Raw genomic sequence first — 15,821 nt, 5'->3', positions numbered from 1 at the left:
TTCTGCCCTAGCCAATTTTTTAAAAATTGTCCATGGAATGTGGGCATCGCTGGCTGGGCCAGCATTTTTATTGTCTATCCCTGAGGGCATTTAAGAGTCAACCACATTGCTGTGGATCCGGAGGCACATATAGTTCAGACCAGGTAAGGATGCCAGATTTCCTTCCTTAAAGGACGTTACTGAACAAGATGGGTTTTTAACAACAATCGACAATGGCTTCCTGATTACCTTTTTAATTCCAGATTGTCATGGCGGGATTCAAACCCAGGTTTGCAGAGCATGATGCTGTGTCTCTGAATTACTAGTCCAGCGATAATACCACTACGCCACTGCCACTCAGCTAATCAACCCCATAATTAGAGATTACAATTTAGAAATTCCAGAATGAGCCTCAAGGTGGTTTGAGATCAGGCCTTGGGCCTGGTGGAAGAGTGAGGAATGATGGTTTGCTGCAGAGAATCAGCTCAGGACAGGTAGCTGAAGTGATCAGCAGAGAGGGGTAGAGGCAGTTGGCAGCAGCTTGTGGCGATTGTTTGTCAGATTGGGGGGATCAGGATTCCTCCCTGCTGTGCTCCTCAGGAACTGATTAAGTCTGACTCCTGTCTTTCTGTCGACAGCGCACTCACACTCATCCTTATGATGGATTCTGCATCGGGGGCTGTTGATCTGGATGGCCTGGAGTGAGCGTCGTCTCCTTGGTGGCTGACTCCAGGATGGGTTCTAGCACTCCTCCTTGAGGGCCCTGGGTGACTCCATCGGATGGACGGGCAGCTGGAGTGAGCTCCAGAAGCCTCTGAGTCATCTAGCACTGCCAGTCCTGAAGGTTCCCCATTATCTGCAGCATAATGTCAATGCCCTCAGTGATGGTCCTCAGTGACTGGGTGATGCTCTGGTGTCCTTTAGCAATGTCCACCTGCGTGTAGGACATGTTATTCAGCAACTGGGACATGATGTCGAGGTCCTCAGACATGGTCTTCACAGAGTGAGCCATGCCTTGGACACCACCAGTCAAGGCACAGATGTGTGCTCCATGTTTTCTACTGCGGTCTCCATCCTAGCAATGTTGGCCTGGTGCCATGCAATGCAGACACCATCTCCTCCGCCTGAAGACTTTGTGACTCCTCCAATCAGAAGAATTGCAGTTGTTGGAACGTCAATGGCACCCCCTCTTGATTGTCACCGCTGTCACGTCCTATCATCTTAATCAGCTCTGGAAGCACCTTCTACAGAGGCACGACATCTGGCTGGGACTCAGCTGAGTCCTGGGATCCAGCTGTGATGCATCGGAGCTCTTCTCCGAGGTGTTCTTTTGAGTGGCAGGGGGGGAGGTGGCGGTGCATGATTCCGTTTGGCCTGGCCTCATCCATGTGGTCAGTGAAAGGAAAGGATAATTTTGTGGGGCATCAACAACTCACTTGAGGCAGGTCATTTGGATGAAGGGGCAGCAGATCTTCACTTCTCTGGCACAGGCTGACCTTGCTGTCGGTCACTGCTGTCTCCTCGGGCAACCCCGTGATTTCCAGTGCCCTTTCCTCTTAGGGAGCGAGGACTTGGATCTCTGACATCTGAACGCCCTCCCATCTTCCCCCTTTCCCTCTCTTTATGGGAAATCTTCTCCTGCGGGTACAAAGAGAGGACATTGTGATGGGTCATAGCAGGTGGCATGTATGGGCACTGCACGTGGTCATTTGGCGGTTGTGCTGGCGGGTGCTGGGAGTTCTGAACAACAAGCTTTAATATTGGATGTTGGGAGGGTGCGTGTTGTCAGCCAGTGGAATGGGGAGGGTTCTGAAAATTGAAGCGTGGCAGGGTGGTAACGTACCCTTGCAGTTCATTGGAGATTGTTAAGCGGCACACACTCAGTGCAGCTGCCATTACCTCCCAGGCGGCATTACTGACCCTGCAGCTGGTTCCCTGATCCCTTGGGGGGAACAGGGTGCCCCACCTCTCACCAACTGCATCGATAAGTCTGGCCAGGGCGGCATCGGCAAAGCAAAGAGCAGGTCTACACGCTGCCAAACCTGTGTGTTGACCAGCAGTGAGTGGTGATGGAGCTTTTGAAAGCAGCTCCCCCTTGTTAGTGGCACGCAACTAAGGTTAGTGGCGAGCATCTGAGGTGCGAGTAGGGAAAATTAGACGGCAAGGGAGCCATGAATGTTGAGTTTCATATGGGGGCTCATTTTTTTGCCTGAACTGTTGGGTGAATACAGACACTATAGCCGGCGTGAAACAGTCCCACAAACCTGCCCAAAACTAGTCATTTTTTGTGTGAATCGCACCCCCTGTTCCTGCATGTACATCTTCCTTCACTGTGAGATTATAAATGCTGCCAATTGACATTAAAAAAAAGGGAATCCCTTCATTATTTTGTGAGAATTATAATACCACAAGAGAATGATACACAAATGAAATACTGCTGGGCTGCTTCTAAGTGAAACTTTTGAGTACAAAGTAGTGTAACAGATAACTGAAAGTTGTCAGCTCGTATACTGATAGTTTCTCCATTGTCCTTAGGATTACGGGGGAAACCAGTGGAAAGCAGGGGCGGGATTCTCTGATCCTCCAGCCGCTTGTTTCTCGCCGATCTGTTGTTCGCTGCTGGCGAGGTTCGATCTTCCCACCACTTGTCAGTGGGATTTTGCATTGTAACCACCCTATGGCGCTGCTAAACCCATTGGCTAGGGTGTGCTGCCAGCAGAACAAGTAATCGCAACCACCGGAGAATTCTGGCCACCAGTAACCTAACTGAGATCCCAAGATACCTACAGATCCTAAGAACTCCAATGTAGTGTGCAATCATTTAACAAATAATTCCAGAAATTTCCCCCTGAGGATAATATCCGTTCTTCATTGCTCCTATTTTAAAAACCTCTTTGAAAAAATAGGCTGCACAGTCCCGCCCACCTGCCTATGCCAACAACAGTAAGGCTTGGGTAGCGTATTTTGGGGTTAATTGACTTGTTACCAAACTCAATTGATCCTTAGCTATTTATTTACCTATGGCGAGCTGCTGATTTCAGCATCTATTGTGTTACAGAGGTGAGCTCGGGGATGGGTGAGAGGGTGGTGGACTGAGAACCTGCCCTATTTTATGTCCCCTCCCTGCCAAAAGCATACTTGACGGGGGAAGGTAAAATCCAATCCATGTCTTTCCAGTTTCTTTTCATGGATTCAGACTCCTGACACTGGGGATAATCCTTGTGATTCTTCTCTGTATTGCTTCCAGTGACCATGGGCCAGATTCTCTGGCCTCCCTCACTTCTCGCTGGCAGGAAGTGGCATGCCGTTGGCAGGATATCCTGGTCAGGCCGCTGTGAATGGGATTTCCCATTGAATCCACCCCCACACCACCAGGAAACCCAAAGCCGGGGTGCGCTGTTGGCGGGACTGGAAGATCCCGCTGCCTTGAGCAGCCGGAAGATCTTGCCCCATAACTGAATAAAGCACAAGGCACAGTGATCTTCCGACTTACATTCGACTGGGGCTTTTCACAGTAACTTCATTGCAGTGTTAAAGCAAGCCTACTTGTGACAATAAAGATTATTATTCTATTCTATTCTGTTTTGCGAAGAGATTCTGTATCTTATTGGCTTTATTGATTGTTCCTCTCCATTGATTGGACATATTTAGTATTAGGTCTGTTAAGAATCCTTGGTCTCATACAACTTCACTCTAATCTATTTTATCACCAATCAACTCATAGAGTGAGAGTACAAAAGCAATACTGCAGATGTTGGAAATCTGAAATAAAAATAAACATTGCTGGAAATGCTGAGCAGCCAACGCAGCATCTGTGGAGAGGAAAACAGAATGAACAATTAAGGTTGATGACCGTGGAATAAATATGTTGTCTATTTTTCTTCCTCTGTGCAGCATTTTACATTCATTTGCACTAGATGTCATCTGCTACTGTTCTACCCACGTACATGTGTGGTCCAGCTCGAAGCTGCCTCGTTCTATTGCATTACTTCTTGTTTTGTATCACTTTACTAATTCAGCTACTTTGCATTCAGTTTCCAAAGCTAGGACATTTATGTAAATTGAAACAATTAGTGGTTCCATTCCTGAGCCCTGAGGCACCAAACTCCGTACTTCTCCCACACTGACATAACTCTTCTAATGAATACACGTGTCGTTTCTGAACCTTCAACTGGACTCCAGCGCATTCTCTGGGCTGGGCCTGATTGACCACAGCTTTTTACTTTAATTAATATCTATTCGTGTGGAACTTATCAAAAATACTTTTGAAACGTAAAAACATAAGTAGCAAAAGGAATAAGAGCAGGAATAGACCATGTAGCCTATTGAGCCTGCTTCACCATTTATTAAGATCTTGGGTGATCCTAGACTTCGAATCTACTTTCTTGCCTGATCCCCTTATCCCTTGATTCCATAAGAATCCAAAACTTATCAGTCTCAGCCTTGAATACCCTCAATAAATGAGCATCCAAAGCCCTCAAGAATTGAGATGAGAAACTGTTTCCACTCAAGAGAGCATCAAGAACTAGAGGGCCCAGATTTGAAATAATGGGCAAAAGTGATTGGAGCCGGGAACAAACTTCTTGAGAGGGAGATGGAGGAAGTTTGGATCGAGGTGTTCAAAAAGGAATTTGGATTGCTCTCTGAAAAGAATGAATGTGCAAGCTTACGGGGATAAGAAAGTTGGAGTGGAACGAGCAGGAATGCTCTTTCAGAGAGTCAGTGCAGACGAAATGGGCCGAATGGTCCCCTTTCTGCACTGCAAAGGTTCTATGATTCTGATCAGATCATTGCTCAATGTTTATGCGCTAACTTATGAATGGCCCTACTGCCACTTTTGGTCCTGACAAGTGTCCAGTGTACCTCAGATTACCCTGGAAGGGTAAAATGTCTCTAAAATGTGAGTAAGAGGTGAAGTTAGCTGATTCAACATGAATGATGTTCTCCACTAATTGGGTACTGCTGTCAAAACAAAACAACGTATTGCCTACGACACAAGTGAGTAATGTGGTAGATGAATGTCAGTGCCGGTGCGATGCCAGGTATGTGGGCCCTATGACCAAAAGGCAGCTGGATCGTATCAAACAGCAGGACCCTTCGTCTGTTCGCAACAGGCAAAGTACTGAGCATACCCAACCAGTCCATGCTTGCAAAACTCAGATCATAGGTAATTGGAGCCTCCCAGCAGTCAGGAACAGGGCAGGACAGTACCATTACATTGTCCTGAAACCTGGGCACCCGGGCTTTGCCAATATGGCACCTTGCCAGGGTATCAGGGCAGTGCCGAGTGCCAAGTTGGCAGCACCAGGATACCAGACTGACAGTACCAAGTGGTGGGGCCTGAGGGGACCCTGCCCATGAAAGTGTGTGTGTGTGTGGGGGGGGGGGGGGGGGGGGGGGGTGGTGAAGGAAGGATATGGAGGATGCATGAAGGGATGCCATGAAGTATAGGATTAGATTGGATTGGATTTGTTTATTGTCACGTGTACCGAGGTACAGTGAAAAGTTTTTTTCTGCGAGCAGCTCAACAGATCATTAAGTACATGAGAAGAAAAGGGAATAAAAGAAAATACATAATAGGGCAACACAACATATACAATGTAACTACATAAGCACTGGCATCGGATGAAGCATACAGGGTGTAGTGTTAATGAAATCAGTCCATAAGAAGGTCATTTAGGAGTCTGGTGACAGTGGGGAAGAAGCTGTTTTTGAGTCTGTTCATGCGTGTTCTCAGACTTCTGTATCTCCTGCCCGATGGAAGAAGTTGGAAGAGTGAGTAAGCCGGGTGGGAGGAGTCTTTGATTATGCTGCCCGCTTTCCCCAGGCAGCGGAAGGTGTAGATGGAGTCAATGGATGGGAGGCAGGTTTGTGTGATGGACTGGGCGGTGTTCACGACTCTCTGAAGTTTCTTGCGGTCCTGGGCCGAGCAGTTGCCATACCAGGCTGTGATGCAGCTCGATAGGATGCTTTCTATGGTGCATCTGTAAAGGTTGGTAAGGGTTAATGTGGACATGCTGAATTTCCTTAGTTTCCTGAGGAAGTATAGGCGCTGTTGTGCTTTCTTGGTGGTAGCGTCGACGTGGGTGGACCAGGACAGATTTTGGAGATGTGCACCCCTAGGAATTTGAAACTGCTAACCATCTCCACCTTGGCCCCGTTGATGCTGACAGGGGTGTGGACAGTACTTTGCTTCCTGAAGTCAATTACCAGCTCTTTAGTTTTGCCGGCATTGAGGGAGAGATTGTTGTCGCTACACCACTCCACTAGATTCTCTATCTCCCTCCTGTATTCGAGATCCGGCCCACTATGGTCGTATCATCAGCAAACTTGAAGATGGAGTTGGAACCAAGTTTTGCCATGCAGTCGTGTGTGTACAGGGAGGAGAGTAGGGGGCTAAGTACGCAGCCTTGCGGGGCGCCGGTGTTGAGGACTATTGTGGAGGAGGTGTTGTTGTTCATTCTTACTGATTGTGGTCTGCTGGTCAGAAAATCGAGGATCCAGTTGCAGAGTGGGGAGCCAAGTCCTAGGTTTTGGAGCTTTGATATGAGCTTGGCTGGGATTATGGTGTTGAAGGCGGAGCTGTAGTCAATAAATAGGAGTCTAATGTAGGAGTCCTTGTTTTCAAGATGCTCTAGGGATGAGTGTAGGGCCAGGGAAATGGTGTCTGATGTGGACCGGTTGCAGCGGTATGCGAATTGCAGTGGATCAAGGCGTTCTGGGAGTATGGAGGTGATGCGCTTCATGATCAACCTCTCGAAGCACTTCATTACGACTAAAGTCAGGGCCACTGGTCGGTAGTCATTGAGGCACGTTGCCTGGTTCTTCTTTGGTACCGGTACGATGGTGGTCTTCTTGAAGCAGGTGGTGACCTCGGAGTGGAGTAGGGACAGGTTAAAGATGTCCGCGAATACCTCTGCCAGCTGGTCCGCGCAGGCTCTGAGTGCACGACCAGGGATCCCGTCCGGGCCCGTCGCCTTCCGAGGGTTCACTTTCAGGAAGGCCAATCTGACTTCGTAATCTGTGATGGTGGGTATGGGTGAATTATGGGCTGCTGGGGCACTCGACAGCGGATTGTTGATTACCTGCTCGAACCGAGCATAGAATGCATTGAGTTTATCGGGGAGGGGTGCGCTGCTGCCACAGATACTGTTCTACATAGGAGGGGTGAAAGGTGGTTCTTAAAGGGGGCCCTCAGTGACCCCATAGCACGGTATGATCATTTGGTGGGGTGGGGAATGCCTCAATGCCCACAAGAATGGTGTGGTGCAGGGTCACCCTCATACCTGGGTGGTGTGGGAGCTCATGCTAGCTTTTAGTGATGGGGGACCCCTCTGAGGGGTGGGGGGGGGGGGGGGGTCAAGGTTTGGTGGCGTTGCCCATGTCTATGGGGGGTCATATTGTTCGTTGGTGGGGGTGGGCTCAACCTCACTTTGAGATCGGGACACCTTTTCAAAATAGTGCCCCAACCTCTGAGGAGCTGTTCTCGCCAGCAAGTTTTGTTCCCACAGTAGAAATGTTTCTCAGTCTGGGATTGACCGGTGAAAAACTCCCAAGCCCCCAAAAATGACTAAGTAAACAGACGCGGGGACATGATGTTTGATGCAATTCATCAGCCTTTTGGTCATATGGTCTACATACTGGCATCACTCCAGCACTGAAATGTATACACCACATTACTCACTTTATTCGGAGGCAGAATGACTAAGACTGGTCTGGATCTCACCAAAAACGCAGGGGGAGACATTCCGCCAAACCCACCTAAAATGACACTTAATCCAACATTAGATGTGATTCCACGATTGGACAACATTGCTAAACAATTCTTTTATTTTATTTATATTTTTCTTCCCAATTAAGGGGCAATTAAGCGTGGCCAATCCACCTATTCTGCACATTTTTGGGTGATGAGAGTGAGACCTATGTAGACACAGGGAGAATGTGCAAACTCCACACGGACGGTGACCTGAGGCCTAAATTGAATCTGGGTCCTCAGCGCTATGAGGCAGCAGTGCTAACTACTGCACCACCGTGCCACCCTAAACAATTCTGATTGTGCTAAGAATTACACTGACACTCAATTTAAAGTTATCAGTCAGGCTCGCATGCTGCTCACTTATGCAGGCTCGAAGCTATATATATTCACACACAGCATCCTTTTCTTTACAATCAAGAAGAACATCGAATCTAACAAATTCTTGGGGGGCAGCAATTCCCTGGTTCATTCCTCATGGCACTGTCTTGTCCAGACTTGACCTGCCTGCCTAGTTTTAATTTGAACGATAGCTTAGCAGTTAACTGTTTACTGGTGCATTTTCCATGTCATTGCCCCAACCAATCTAGGATCATAGATTCACTATAGTGCAGAAGGAGGCCCTTTGAGTCTGCACTGCCCCTCCAAAACAGCAGCCGAGCCAGGTTCATTGCCCCCCCCCCCCAAACATCTCCATAACCCAGTAACCCCACCTTTCCCTTTGGACACCAAGGGGCAAGTTAGCATGGCCGATCCACCTATCCTGCACATCTTTGGATTATGGGAGGAAACCGGAGCACCCGGAGGAAACCCACGCAGATATGGGGAGAATTTGCAAACTCCATACAGGCAGTCACCCAAGGTCGGAATCGAATCTCAGTCCCTGCAGCTGTGAGGCATCAGTGCTAACCACTCTGCCATCGTGCCACCCTAACAACTACTTTCAAATCAGTACCCTTTTCTTATGCTGTATAAATTGGCGTGCTCTTTGAGACTTACTATTCTTGCAAATCTGTCTTGGTGAGTGCAAGATGGAAAGCTTCAACAGCATGTCTCTTTTTTCAGCAATACTCAATTTCTGTACTACCAAGCGATTATTTTCCTCGATAAGTATATAACCAACTCTATTATGAAAGTTACTATTAAATCTGCTTCCAGGCAATGCATTCCAGATCAGAGCAATTTGCTGCATAAAAATGTTCTCATTTGCCCCATGCTTTTTTCACCCATTATCTTATGCTTCAGGATTAACACTTTTTTATGCATGAGCTAAAATAATTGCAGTGCCATATGGACTCCTGAAGTAGAGCATACCTTGTGAGTTTAGCCAATTAAATATAACTTTTGCTATGTCATTACAAAGTAATTAATGATGCAGACAGAAATACAGAAAATCAGTTTGGATCATTGCAGTGGAAACCTTACTTGTTCATGTGAGGATAGAATTTAAACCTGCGCAAATAAATCGGGATTAGAAACATCTGTATGTGGATCGAAATTGGTCTTCAGACATGAATGTAACCATTAATACACCTTTAAAATCAAATGGTTGGTAAAATTAGTCTGGAGACTCTCTCAGGTCGCCCAATGATGACATCGGTAATCCGGCTATTATTTTTGTCCATTCGAGTGAATGGTGGGATATATTAGCCCTCAGAAATCCACAGTTCAGATTAAGATATGTAATAACAAAATAAACAAGATTTTTAAAGTTAGCCACCGATATTTATAAAGGCTTAAACTTACTAAAGCATCTTGATGGTGACCCTTGCTCTTTAATTGGGGTTTGATTTTACATACGAACATAAGAACGAGGAGCAGGAGTAGGCCATCTGGCCATTCGAACCTGCTCCTCCATTCAATGAGATAATGGCTGAACTTTTGAGGACTCAGCTCCACTTTCCCACCCGAACACCATAACCCTTTATTCCCTTGTTCTTCAATAAACTATCTGTTTTTATCTTGTAAACATTTAATGAAGGAGCCTTATCTGTCTTCTGTGGAGGAGCACCATATTTATATGAACTAAAGCAGGAAAGATATTAGACTAGGGATCATGCAAGAGCATTCAAGCTTGTAAAAATGCAATGGGGCAGAACTGCTGTATTGCTTGGAGCTCAAGCCCCAAGGGCTGAGATCAATTCAGAATCCAGTAAAGGTGAACTAAAAAAAGAGACAATGAGAAAGATAATCAAGAGGAAGAAATTATGAGGGCAAACTAGCGAGGAATATAAAAACTGACAAAAAGAGCTTCTTCAAATATATAATAAGAAAGAGGGAGGCCAAAGTGAACATTGGCCCCTTAGAAAATTAATCTGGGGAGATAGTTATGAGGAACAAAGCAGAGGAGTGAAACAGATATTTTGCATCAGTCTTTATGGTGGAAGATACTTGGAACATCCCATTAATGCAAAAGAATATGGGGGAGGAATTAAATTCCATCACCATCACTGGAGGAGTAGTATTAGACAAACTAATTGGGCTAAAGGCAGATAAGTCCCCTGGCTCTGATGGCTTGCATCCTAGCAGCTTAAAAACGTTGCTGCCAAGATATGGATGCAATGTTTGTAATTTTCAACCAGAGGATTGGAAAACTGCCAATGTATAATAATAATAATAATATAATAATCGCTTATTGTCACAAGTAGGCTTGAATGAAGTTACTGTGAAAAGCCCCCAGTCGCCACATTCCGGCGCCTGTTCGGGGAGACCGGTACGGGAATGTGACACTGATATTCACAAAGGGAGGGAGGCAAAAAGCAGGTAACTACAGGCTGATTAGCCTGACATCTATTGTTGGGAAAATGTTGGAATCAATTATTAAGGAAGTAATAGAAACTCATTTGGAAAATCATAGTCTAATCAAGCAGAGTCAGCATGAAAGGGAAATCGTGTCTGACCGGGTTTTTGGAGGAAGTCTCCGCCAGAGAGGACTCAGGGAAACCAGTGGATGTGTTGTATTTGGGGCTCCAGAAGGCATTCAACAAGGCATCTCACAAACTGTTAAGTCATAAGATAAGAGCCTATGGTGTTGGAGGTAGTATATTGGCATGGATAGAGAATTGGCTAATTGGCAGGAAACAGCGAGTGGGGATAATGGCTTCTTTTTCAGTTTGGTGACCTGTGGAGTTCCACAGGGATCAGTGCTGGGGCTGCAACTGTTTACCACAGCTACAATTCTCCGGTTTTTATGATTCAATTGGCATCATACCCCGCCAGTGGATTTCACGGCAGCGTAGGGTGGTTACAATGGGAAATCCCATTGACGAGCAGCGAGAAGATAGAATCCCGCCGCCAGCAAATGGTGTGCGACCAAGAAACACATGGCTGGCGGACTGGAGAATCCCACCCTATATATTAATGACTTGGAGGAAGGAAGTGAATGTACTGCAGCCAAATTTACAAATGACACAAAATTAGGTGGAAAGGCAAGAAGGATACAAGCAGTTTGAAAAGAGATATTGATAGATTAAGTAAGTGGGCAAAAAGTTGGCAAATGGAGTATAATGTAGGAAAATATGAAGTTGTTCATTTTGGAAGGGAGAACAAAAGACCTGGGGCGTAATTCTCCGGAAACGGCGCAATGTCCGCCGACTGGCGCCCAAAACAGCGCAAATCAGTCGGGCATCGCGCCGCCCCAAAGGTGCGGAATGCTCCGCATCTTTGGGGGCTGAGCCCCAACCTTAAGGGGCTAGGCCCGCGCTGGATGGATTTCCGCCCCGCCAGCTGGCGGAAAAGGCCTTCGGTGCCCCGCCAGCTGGCGCGGAAATGACACCTCCGGGCGGCGCGGGAGCGTCAGCGGCCGCTGACGGCATTCCCGCGCATGCGCAGTGGAGGGAGTCTCTTCCGCCTCCGCCATGGTGGAGACCGTGGCGAAGGCGGAAGGGAAAGAGTGCCCCCATGGCACAGGCCCACCTGCGGATCGGTGGACCCCGATTGCGGGCCAGGCCACCGTGGGGGCACCCCGGGGGCCAGATCGCCCCGCACCCCCCCCCAGGACCCCGGAGCCCGCCCGCGCCGCCTTGTCCCGCCGGTAAGGTAGGTGGTTTAATCTACGCCGGCAGGACAGGCATTTTAGCGGCGGGATTTCGGCCCATCAGGGCCGGAGAATCACAGGGGGCCGGGGGTGGGGGGGGGCGCCAACCAGCGTGGCGCGATTCCCGCCCCCACCGAATCTCCGGTGGTGGAGAATTCGGCAACCGGCGGGGGCGGGATTCACGCCAGCCCCCGGCGATTCTCCGACCCGGCAGGGGGTCGGAGAATCTCGCCCCAGAGTAATATTTAAATGGAGAAAAACTGCAGAAAGCTGCAACACCAAGGGAGTTGGGGGTACTTGTGCACAAAACACAGAAAGCTAGCACCCAGGTGCAGCAGGTAACCAGGAAAACTAATGGAATTTTGCCCCTTATTTCAAGAGTTGGGAAGTCTTGCTGCAACTGTACAAGCTACTGGTGAGACCACATTTGGAGTACTGTGAGCAGTTTGGTCCCCTTATTTAAGGAAAAATTGCAGCGGGATTCTCCATCCTGGGAAGTGTGTATCACGTTTCCTGATGGGATGGAGAATTGGGCGTCGGGGGAAATCAGGATCGATGCTGGGTGAGGAACCGATTGTGATGCTTTGACCCCCCACTGGCGGCGTGAATGAGGTCCACGACCCTATGGCGGCTAGGGGATGTAAATTCATGCAAATGACCCATTTGCATTCATTTAGTGGGCCCGGAACCCTATGCTCTGGCTCTCTGTGATTCTCTTGTTACCGGGCTGGGAATCATGTGGCCGCGGATCACTTGTGGTCCCTACCAATGTGGCCCTGTCGTAAAGGGGAGTTGCCCCCAAGAGTCATCTGAGGCCCCCCCCATAATGCAGTGCCTTCCCACCTCTTCTCTACTGGACACCTCCCCCACCCCCTATGCCCGCCTCCAGGGACCCCTGTAATGGGGAGGACACCCTCAGGGAACTCTGAAAAAGGAGAAACCCGCCAGGGACAAATGCTATCGGGAGAGACCCCCAGTGACCCCTGACTAAAAGGATCCCCCATAGAGACCCCCAGGGCCAACTGCAATAGGGAGAACTCCCACAGAGACCCCCTAACTAAAGGGACCCCCCCATAGAGACTCGAGCGTCAGGCAGCAAAGTAGAGTTCAGATCAGATCAGCCATGATCTTATTGAATATCAGAGGAGGCTCCAGGGGCTGAATGGCCCACTGTTGCTCCTATTTCTTATGTTCTTATGTCCATCAAAACAGTAAATTTCAGACAACAGCTCCAAACGAACAGGGTAGAACCTTTGAGGCGCTATCATTGGTCTGTGATTGGTTACTCTGATCTACTGTGGCCTTCACTTGGGCAGAATGGGCCTTACAGATCCCTTTTGTGGGTCCTGCTGGGCCTCATGTGCCTTTGAGTCGAATTTCTGAGGAAGGCCAATGACAACTCTCAGACACACCTCCTTGCTGGAACAATCGAGGCTGACGTAAATTGGGACATTGCCCACTCCAAGATCACAATCTCCTGGCAGATCATCAATGCAGTAGAAACCTGATGGGTCAGGCCTTAGATTACAGCTGTGGTTGTAGGTGTACACTTGGTGCAAACACAATTTTTATCCTATGTAGTAATCTCACCGCATTCAGACTGGGGTAAACGGACCTGGAAAACTTTGTACACTTTACAAGTTCCCACAAATGCAATGAGATGAATAACAGTTATTCTGTTAAAAAAGCAAATTACTGCGGATGCTGGAATCTGAATCAAAATCAGAAAATACTGGGAAATCTCAGCAGGTCTGACAGCATCTGTGGAGAAAGAAGGAAGCCAACGTTTCATGTCCTGTTTTTGTCCGGTTGAGGGCGGAGTGTTGGCTAGGTTGTGAACAGAACTCCCTACTGTTCCATAAATAATTATGTAAGATGTTTAACATCTACCTGAGTTACCAGAACAGGCTGATGGGTCTCAGGTTAATGTTTCTTTCAGAGACTAGCACCTTTGATAGTGTAGCATTCATTCAGCATTGCACTGAAATATCTTTTGGGAGCAAACCTTTTGTATTAGAAACCCGCATAGGCTACCTTTTAATATTTATGAGTGATTGAGTAAAAACTGTTTATATGATTTTCAAAAACTTGTCAATACAGTTAATATATAGCAATGTAAATATTGGACTGGATTTCACACTCTCTGCCATTTGGTTTGAAGGATGTGAGGAGCATGTAAAATCCAACGGGTGGTTTCCCCGCTCTCTATGCACACTCCCCTGTCCCCATTGCAATTTTACCAATGATGGCGGCATTGCCAGGTAGCCCACCTGCCAGTGGTCCATGGCAAATCTCAGTCTGAAAGAAGAACATTCAAATTCACACCTTTAACTCCCAAGAACAAGATTATTCAATGTGCCATGCTGGCTAACTCTCTAGCATGTGCTGTCAATGCCCGGGTCAGGTGACCCCAAATGTAGTAACAGAGTGTACCTTCCAGTATCTGAGTGCCTTATAATATTTAGTATTCAAGTCCACATGTACAATCAGCTATATCATGATAGGCCAATTAAAGACTTTACCTGGGAAATGAATGCCTACTTGAGGGCTCATAACAGCACTGTTGACATTTAACCAGTGGTATGAGAGGCCCATACCAAGCAGCTATCCTGGCAGGTCTTCCTGTGTGGGCTGATGGTGGGCAGGGAGGGAGTCACCTTAACTGGTTCCCTGTGTCCATCAGAGGAACACCCAAGGTGTTACGCCCCAAGTCCTCTCCCCCTTTTCCTCTCAAACTCCAGAACACCCCCTCCCCACCTCCCTTTTCGTGACCCCCACCAAAGAGTTCCCAAACCGCAATCCAGGGCTGAGCATTTCTTCATCACCTAAGTGTAGTGCCGACACTGCCACCACTCCGTTGACTCTGCAGGGACTGGAGAGCTTCTGATATCTGAGGCAAGACTCCCTGTCCGGTCATGTCCACCCCAAGAGTGGAAATTCCCCCCCGAGGTTAATGGAAATTAAATGGCCTGCCTAATTTTCTGCCTCACCCGCGACGATTCCCGCGGCAGGCGGGACCGGAAAATCTACCCCCTCATCTTTAATTGCCTATTGGCCGTTAAATGACTGTGAGGGAACCATTGTTCTGATGGGCAGTTCCTCTCCCTCCTCCAACTTTCAGTTGAGGAGGAGGCTGCGATCACCTAGCCCTGTAAAATCCAGTTCATGGTGCATTGTGGGGATTCTAGTTCATGATGCATTGTGGGGATTCTATGAATCTTCGGCCGGAATTCTGCATCCGTTCACGACAGCGGGATTCTCCGGCCCGCTACCGTGAATGGGAAATTTGGCTGAGGCGGATTGTGATAGGAGAATCACGGACTATGATTATGATTATTTTGAATGGGCTGAGTTGTGTACTGTATAGGATAGAGTTTTGAATCTTTTCATGCAATACCCTTCACTGTGATGTTAAATTTTCCCTCTTTTTGGCTTTGAAGAACCTGGTGCGCACAGACCATTAGTGTTCATTCAACGACCCCTAAACACAGCTGTCCTGGAAGGAAGAGATGGAGTTATGGAATGTTGTGTTTCTGGATTTCCAACACCTACAGTCACATGGAAGAAAGGGGATGAGCTCATTCAGACCAGGTAATTATGTCCATTAGTGCTTCTCCCGGCCTCTGGCTCAACAAGCGATGAGAACTATTTAGATCTGTCTGAAAGAAATAAAATCATGGCCACCCCATACTTGGCATTTTAGTGATTCTCTTTGCAATCAGCAAAGAACGTTTGAACAGTTTTGATATGTTGAGCTTGCGAATTGTTACACATTCATCTTCAGCCATGCACTATTTCCCCAATCCGGGCCAGGGTTGCTGCAGAATGTAACAGGAATGTTGAAGATTTCTAATTTGCTTATTGATCCTCATAGCCTAATTTCTCAAACCCTTCTTGTGCTACTGGCAGCAATCCTGATTACATGTGTGAGACGTTTATCCTTGTTACTGTTTTTCTCTCCAGCTGCCCCCTCCACCCCCTTGAGGCACACGCAACGCACAAGCAGAATAGAAGCCAATTTCAATAACAATAAGTACAGAACACAGAATGGAC

At 47.6% G+C, this 15,821-nt stretch overlaps 1 protein-coding gene across 1 annotated transcript in view; it reads left to right on the top strand.

Moving 5' to 3' along the window:
- The window catches only part of dcc (DCC netrin 1 receptor), a 1,735,814-nt gene that overhangs the window by 857,639 nt on the left and 862,354 nt on the right, over nt 1-15,821 (top strand). The window contains exon 4 of the mRNA XM_072497411.1: nt 15,209-15,359. Coding sequence (XP_072353512.1) covers nt 15,209-15,359 — 151 coding nt within the window. The remainder of the gene's footprint in view (nt 1-15,208; nt 15,360-15,821) is intronic.

This window comes from Scyliorhinus torazame, chromosome 3 (assembly GCF_047496885.1).
Source record: "Scyliorhinus torazame isolate Kashiwa2021f chromosome 3, sScyTor2.1, whole genome shotgun sequence".
Lineage (NCBI taxonomy): Eukaryota > Metazoa > Chordata > Chondrichthyes > Carcharhiniformes > Scyliorhinidae > Scyliorhinus > Scyliorhinus torazame.
Note: the sequence above shows the minus strand (reverse complement) of the source record. Positions and strands in the feature narration are given on the sequence as shown.